Source organism: Lupinus angustifolius, chromosome LG03 (genome assembly GCF_001865875.1).
Source record: "Lupinus angustifolius cultivar Tanjil chromosome LG03, LupAngTanjil_v1.0, whole genome shotgun sequence".
In the NCBI taxonomy this organism is placed as follows: Eukaryota; Viridiplantae; Streptophyta; class Magnoliopsida; order Fabales; family Fabaceae; genus Lupinus; species Lupinus angustifolius.
In genome coordinates, this window is record NC_032011.1 from 10,016,628 (window position 1) to 10,025,533 (window position 8,906).

An 8,906-nucleotide genomic window follows, 5' to 3' on the forward strand; every position below is an offset into this window, starting at 1 on the left:
CAATTGAAACCAATGCTCATGCAACTTGGATGGCAAAGAATGATAGTCAAAGAAGACTATTGATATGTAAGAAATTTAAAGAGATAGAAAAATTATTCAAAATATATCATATGAAATTAGCAAGGTTGTGGTAAGATAATTAAGAGGGGAAAGGATCCTCTCTATTAATGGAGAGGCAAGTACCACAAAAAACAAGGAAAACAATAATATGATAAGACATTTTTATCCTTTTATATACAATATAATAACACTTTTGTCATTAGAAACACATGTAAAATCATGTACTTGCCTCTCATTAATGAAGATGATCCTTGTTCAATTAATAGAAGAAATAAAATAATTCTTAGAATGAAATGAATTGAAATTGAAAATAATGATGTTGTTCATGAAGAACCAACACGATAGAAAGAAGATCGAATGTATTATTGCTATGTATCATATTGATTTCTTGGCCAAAAAATGAGAAAAATCTAGTATAAGATGAAATATGAACAATATTTGTTCAGGAATAACAAAGCTCAAGAACATCATATTGGTTTCTTGGCCAAAGAATGAGAGAAATCTAAAGGTGATGAAATGTGAATAATATTTGTTTAAGAATAACAATGTTCAAGAATACCGTCTTAGTTTCTTGGCCAAAGAATATGATAAAATATGATCAATTTTTCTCAAGAACAAGAGAATAATATAATGAAATATGAGCAATTTTCACTACACCAGAATTCGCATTTAAAAATGGTCCTTTAACGACGCTTTCTAGGACAACACTGTTAAATATAATACGGAAGATAATTAGCAGCGTTTTTTTAAACAAACATTGTTAAATTTGATATGTGGATATAGCTTTAACAATGCTTTCTTCAAGAAATATTGTTGCATGTTTGCCTAAGATATTTAATAGCACTTTTTTAAGCAAGCGCTGTTGTTTTCAACCTATTTAACAATGCTTCCTTAAATAACCGCTGTTAAAGGTGACATATCAACAACGCCTTTTACAATAAGCGCTGTTAAAAGTCATATGTTTAAAAATGCTTTTTTTAGTTATTACTTAATAAGTGTTTATGAAATTATTTAATTTTATTTTGAAAGATATAACTTGAGTAAATATTACACTAAAATAATCTAAATTGTTAACAGAAACTCATGCTAGTTTTTCGTATATAACACAACTTGATCATACATATACAAAAAATGCAATTGTTTATTACTCCCAAAAATATATTCTAAATCACCAACCAATATAATTAAAATAGAATATTAAAGTATGTGATTTGACACAATAAAACTCATATTTGGTAAGTAAATTATGTTATTCGTCATTCCATTATCAAAAGTTGAACATAATATGAAAACTAAATAATATTAATTTTTTTTTTATATATTTAACATCACTTTTTTAAGCCAGCGCTGTTGATTTCAATCTATTTAATGTTTCCTTAAATAAGTGCTGTTAAATGTGACATATTAACAACTCTTTTTACAATAAGTGTTGTTAAAAGTCATATATTCAAAAAAACACTTGTTTTAGTTATTACTTGGTACATATGAAATTATTTAATTTTATTTTGAAATATATAACTCAAGTAAATATTACACAAAAATAATCTAAATTATTAACAAAAACTCATATTCTAGTTTTTCATATATAACACAACTTGGTCATACATATATGAAAAATGCAATTGTTTATTACTTCAAAAAATATTCTAAATCATCAACCAATAGTATTAAAATAGAATATTAAAATATGTTATTTGACACAACAAAAACTCATATTTGGTAAATAAATTATCTTATTTATCATTCCATTATTAAAAGTTGAACATAATATGACAACTAAATAATTTAATTTTATTTTTGTATTTAACTTCACTTTTTAGCAAACGCTGTTAATTTGAATCTATTTAACGACCGCTTCCTTAAATAAACGCTATAAATGTTGACATATCAACCGTGCTTTTTTACAATAATCGCTATTAAAAACCATATATTCAAAAAACACTTGTTTTAGCTAGTGAGTGCAAATATTTGTTGATTTAAAAATAAAATCTCACATACAATAATATACTTATTATTCAGTATTCTATTTATCTTACTCTTCTTCTCCTCTTAGTTTTTCTCTTCTAGCAAATTATTAGCTTTTAGTTTTTATTTTCGAGTACAAGGTGAATCATTATCTTATTTGACATTATTTATTTTTCTTTGTTTCATTCTTGTTGCTTGCATTTGCATCTACGTTAACTATTTATTTTATAATATAGGAAATGTCAAGGTTGAAGTTAGATGGAGCTGTTAGCGATTTACCAAACTTGCAATCAGGTCTATATGTATTTCTTACATTTGGCTATAATTTTTTCATCCATATTTTCTATTTAAATTTTAATTTGATTCTTATTATGTTGAATCTCAACTATGTTCTTCCGTCTTCTTATTTTTTTAGTTAAGGAAGAAAAGAAATTCATGCATTTGTCCTTTATATCTTCATCACCTTCGTCTCTTTCATTACTCCATATAATCTTCTAGGTTAATGGATTTGAACTAAAAGAGATTAGTTCATACACTAGTTTATGAATTGAGTTTTCAAAATAATGTTTATATTGTCTAATCTCTGATAAATGTGGTGAAATTGGACATGCTTGTTACGTGTTTGATATAATGTCTATGTGTTGTTTATGTATGAAATCTATGACAACGCTTTGTGTACGATGTGTTGTTGTATATATGAAATATATGACAATGCTTTTTGTGTGATGCGTTGGGTACAAGCGATGTTAATCATGACAATATACTACTGTAGTCAAATAGAAAGCGCCTGAAAGCGCTGTTATATATCTAAAATACGTGTTGTTGAACTACAACTCTGACATAGTGTTTGCTCAATAATAACAACATAAGAATACAATGAAATATGTGCAATATTTGTCACAAGAATGTTAAGAAGAATTGAGAGATAGAGAATAAAAAGGTTGTAAAAGAGAATGATAAAAAAATAGAGCAAGAAGATGAATAATGACCTTTTGGTTTTGGTTTAAAAAATCGTTGTTAAATTCAGAAGTGTAGATGTCCCTTTAAACAATTGCACTTTCTTCTTCTAACATTTTTTTGTTAGAATTTCTGACAGTTTATGGGTCACAAATATAATTCTATAATTGTGTTATGGCCATTATTTAATTAGCCAAATATAAAATGGTCTCCAGGAATTAATTTGGTGGCTAAGAGCATATGTGTCATGAAATATTATAAGTGTAGATACCTTCAGGCAATTTCTGATTTGATGACGGGACTGAATTAGAATTATTGCAACTTTAGTAGTAACCGCTACGGTTACTTTTTTGGGTTATGGTCGCCATTTGTAGAGTAATAGGTTTGGTTGAGTAACTGATGAGATAAAAGATGGATTGATGAGGAGTTGTCTATAAGGTTACAAAACCCATCAGAATTCTATTATTTGATACTCTCCTTAGCTTTTCATTCCCCTCTAAAGGAGCATAATGAAAACCATCAGGCTCTATCATCTGGAAGATCCTCGTACCCACATACCCTTGAAAATTCCAAATGGCTAATCAAGTTATGCTTTTCTTCTTCACTATGAACTCAATTGGGGTTTCTTCGGTCTAGATCAGGGTTGTTCCATTTGGGTTTATGTATGGGCATAAACATTTTGTTATAGGAACAAAGCCCTGATCATTAGGTTTTCCGCATTCAGTTTAAAGGATTATACAGAGAAATCCTACATTTTTCCCTTGAACCTCTTGAACAACTGTATTCCTCTACATCATGGAAGACATAATTATTTTGCTTTGATATCATATTAGAAATTAAGGAGTAAGAAAAAATTGTATATTAATTGATTGAATATGAATTGAATGAATTATTGAGTGGATTTGGTTACAAAAAAAATTAATCAACCTATTATTTAGAAAATATATAAGATGCTTAATTTTATCAAACATCTAATTAACTAATCTATTTTATACATATTTTAATCATGAAAATTGAATTTATAACGCTTGTTATGTAAAAGGTAAGTAAGTTTAAACTAATTACCAATCTCATATGATATTAACTATCAAAATATATTTTAATATTTTTGTGATAATTAAAAGTGAAATTGATAAAAAAAATTGGATACTTTCTTACTTTTTTAACTTTAGTTTTGTACGGCCAATCCACTCAAATTAAAAATTCATTAAGCATCATTATATTTTGATTAAGATATATATTAATTTAAAAAAAGAGAAAGTAGAGTTAATTATAAAAGAATGATAAAATTGATAAACAAAATTTTCCACCTTGAAAATGTAAAACTACAGTAGTTTGTGAGAAAAGGTCTAAAGGTAGGGTATGAGTTAAAGGGTAGGTTTTGTTGAGAGGAAAAATCGAGCAAAGAATATTTGAGAAAATAAAATAGGAAGGAAAATATAGTTTACATAAAAAAATAGGTAAGCCACAATTATGGTGCTGATTATCATTTATTTTCTTTTAAGAATAAAGTATCATGAGGAGATAATTTATCTCCTTCCGCTAGTAAAAGTATGACATAAATACTATTTTATTGAGTTTTAGAAATACTTTTGTAGAAAATGATAAATATCACACATGTCATGATTTTAATAGTTAAGAAGATAACTTATCTTTTTATACCAAAATATATTTTATTCTCTTTTCTTTTACATTCCCCAATGGAGTAAGAAAGCAAAAAAAACAAAAGGATGGGAGGAACCTCATGATCAATATTAGAGATATAAGGGCTTTTGTTTTTCTTTTTACTTTAATGACATTTGTAAATAAAATATTTAAAGTATCCTATCATGATATTTTCCTCTTTAATTTTCACTACTTACCTATCTTTCAAATACAGGAAAGGATGCTTACTCAAAAAACAAAATTTTTCACTACTTATCTATCTTTCAAATACAGGAAATGATGCTTACTCGAAAAACAAAAGGGTTAGAATTCTCTCTACATGTGGCAAAAAAAAAATGTACACGTGGCTATGTAGAGAGAGGGGGGCTATGCATGTAACTCACCCATCTAAATCACTCCACAACCCAAATCTGAAAAATATTTCAGTCATGGATTCCTCTTCCATTCACATAGCAATGTACCCATGGTTTGCTATGGGACACTTAACTGCATATCTCCACTTAGCCAACAAATTAGCCAACAAAGGAAGCAAAATCTCTATCATCATCCCCAAAGGAACAAAATCCAAGTTAGTTCATTTTAATCATTTCCCAAACCTTATAACCTTTGTTCCTATCACTGTTCCTCATGTTCAAGGCCTTCCTCATGGTGCAGAGACTACTCTAGATATTCCTTTCTCTTCAAACTCACTTCTCATGACTGCGTTGGATCTTACCCAGCAGGAATTTGAACTAATCCTTATTGAGATAAAACCCAGTATTGTTTTCTTTGATGCTGCATATTGGCTACCAAATATCACTAGAAACTTGGGTATAAAGTGTGTTACTGTTCTGTATTGGGTTGTTAGTTCACTAACTGCTTCTTTTGTTGAATTCACTGTAAGAAAGTGTGATGGAAATGGTGAAGTTGAATACCCTGGTTCTTCTCATATCAAGCTTCATGCTCATGAGGCTCGCGCAATGGATGCAATCCTGAAGAAGGAGTTTGGAAGTGGTGTAGGTTTCTATGAACGTGCCAAGAGAGCTTCAACTATGGCTGATGCAATTGGATTCAGAGGTTGTAGAGAAATTGAAGGACCCTATGCAGATTATATTGGAAATGTGTATAGGAAGCCTGTTTTACTTTCAGGGCCTCTACTTCCTGAGCCACAAACCTCAGCATTGGAAAAAAAATGGGCTTTTTGGCTTGGAAAATTCAAGGCTGGTTCAGTCATTTTTGTTGCACTTGGAAGTGAATGGGAATTGCATCAAAATCAGTTCCAAGAATTGGTTCTGGGTCTTGAGCTAACAGGTTTTCCATTTCTTGCGGCAATTAAGGCACCTCTTGGTTTTGAATCAGTTGAAGCTGCCCTTCCAAATGGGTTCAAAGAAAGGGTTCAAGGAAGAGGGGTTGTGCATGGAGGTTGGGTACAACAGACATTGATTTTGAAGCACCCTTCAATAGGGTGTTTCATTACACATTGTGGATCAGGGTCTATAGTAGAAGCACTTGTGAGCCGGTGTCAATTGGTTCTTTTGCCTCATATATTTGATCATATTATTACTGCAAAGTTGATAAGTACTAGCTTTAAGGCTGGTGTTGAGATTCAGAGAGGTGAAGAAGATGGTTTGTTCTCTAAGGAGAGTGTTTTTGAAGCTGTGATGACTGTGATGAATGAAGAAAGTGATGTTGGAAAGGAAATAAAGGTGAACCATAATAAATTAAGAAGCCTTTTACTCAGCGAGGATTTGGAATCCACTTACGTTGATAGTTTCTATCACAAGCTCCATGAGTATTTGGGTGATTTCTAAGTTACCTTCCATCCGTATTATATATGGGTTGCAATGAAAACTGTGCTAATAAATTAGTGCTACCTGCATGTCTGCATGTAGTGTTAATCTTGTTTTAGTGAACTAGCTAGGGTTTGGTGGAATATGATATAGTGTGCTTTTGCTGCATACAGTAAATGTAGTATTAATGAATAAGCACTCCCCATGTGTTATTAGTACTCTATGTTGTAATAATGCTGACAAATTCAGTAGTACACTGTGACTTGATAATACCTTGGAGGTTCATTTATCCGTTAAGACTTCACAACAATTTTACAAATATATTTTCTGATTATCAGGCTTTTTCATTTCCTTTATTCACTTTGAAAATCAACTCATAAATAAACCATTAAGATAAGGTAGGGCGAGCATAATTTATGTAAACTATGTCTAACTCCAAACAAGGTACAAGATGACCCTTTGTTGTCTCCTTGTGGCGAACATAGTGTATAATTTATATGTAAGTTGTCCCGAATTTGTTATTGAGATGGTCTCTAGTTGGGTGAACCATTGGAGAGCCATCTGTTTTCTAGAGGGAACACTAGCAGCATGTGGAATTACATGGAGGATTTGAAAGAATCAAGGTGATCTTGTGTGTTTGTTATCCCATCATATTGGTGTGAATGTATGTTTGCCCTGACATTCATTAATTGAAGAAATGGCTTCAAATTTTGGGGTTGGTGCTTGATATCAAGATTTAGTCTAAGGGTGTGATGGATCATGTGATTCACGTTCCAATTCTACTCCATTTGTTGTTCTTGAATAAGTGATTGGAGCTCTAGATGGGAAATACATTGCATCTCATCTGTCTTTTTTTTTTGGGATTTTTGTAGTTGAGACAATATTTGAGCCTCTTGTTATATCAAATGGTCTTGTGGTTAAAATCGCTTCAACAAATTGTGATTATCGGGTGGTTGGGCGTTAGGAATGAATTTTGGTGGTGCTCTTGCTAACTGAACCCAAGGGATTCAATTGGCTTGATGAGAAAGTTGAAGTTGGGATTAAGAACAATGAGATGGGTGTGTTGGTTGGTTTTTACCATATCCTCATATGAGCTTGGTTATATATGTCGCCATTGTTCTTTAGTCTAGTCGAAGGGATGATGTGGAAGGGATAATGTGATTACTCTAGGTTGGAGATAGTCTTGAGATGCCAGAATTGGTTTGAAAAGGGCTGGGAACTGACATTGGATCACGGGTACCTAAAAGGAATTCTAACGCTAAAGTGAGTATTTATATAGGTCAACTTATAGTTAGAGAGAAATAGAATATAGAGATGGTGATGAATAAAGATCATTTTAGTGTAATGGCCTCCATTATTTATACTATTTGGGATGTGCTTACCTTGCCATGAAGGAATATCTAGTGATGTCATAGATGTTGTCATGGTCTAGTCGTACGAGCCAATCAGTTTGGCATGCCCAGGACAGCTCCTAAGCATCCCCTACGGGCGTCTTCCCTTGTCAACTACATTGCAGGCAGAGTCCTAAGTGGATCTGGATCTTGGGCCATGTCTTGAGTTATAAAGATCCTAGTCTTTTTGCATTGAACGACCTGTTAGAAATTTATAATTTCTGAATACGGCGGGTATCATATATTTAATACAATTATATCGATTATTTATTTTGGGTTATAAAACAAGTGATCTAATTTCTGAGAACCCATATGACTTCCAAAACTAATAACGAATATGAACTTAATGATGGAATAATGAGAACCTTATAAGTTAACACATAAAGAACGATTATGGTCCTAAAGACACCAAATTACAAATAGTTTTCATATCTCCCTATTAGAGAGAAAACGAAGGTCTCAAAAGGAATTCAAGATTTGGTTGAGAAAGACCATCATACCAAAACCCTCTCCGAAGGCATACAAAAAGAATATATATGAGAAACATGAATTCAGACATGACATTGTATCTTTGTTTTATATTATGTGGGAGAATCATGAGATTCAAGATCCTATAATATTTTACCAATCATAAGGAAATTTCTACAAGTGATATCAGAACATAGTTTATGAATTCTATGATTCTCTATAAAAAGTGTATTTCCAAATTTTATATGAAACCTAATTTTAATTTGAGGATTTTTATGGTTATGCTATAATGTTATAGGTTTTTTGAATTGATTATTTTCTATCATCTTAATGGCTTAGAATTGCTTTAAAGTAATTATGTCATTTCTTTGAAATATTATCACTTCTGTGCATGTTACTAATTCACAGTTTACAATTATACTCAAAATTCATATTGAATTCAGCCGTAGTTAAAAAATTTGGGGTTTTATGTATTGCTTGTAATTTTTTTTAATATGATTATTGCATAAAATATGTGCCTAGTGGCATTAAATATGTGATTTAAGGCACGTAAATAAAGATTAAAGTTAATTTATATATATATATATAAGAATAATTAATCAAATGTATACATAAGATATGTTCTTTATGC

At 30.8% G+C, this 8,906-nt stretch overlaps 1 protein-coding gene across 1 annotated transcript; it reads left to right on the forward strand.

Moving 5' to 3' along the window:
- LOC109343333 (anthocyanidin 3-O-glucoside 2''-O-glucosyltransferase-like) lies at positions 5,035 to 6,705 on the forward strand. The gene has a single exon (XM_019581576.1). The coding sequence runs from the start codon at positions 5,076 to 5,078 to the stop codon at positions 6,435 to 6,437; it is 1,362 nt and encodes a 453-aa protein (XP_019437121.1). The 5' UTR covers positions 5,035 to 5,075; the 3' UTR covers positions 6,438 to 6,705.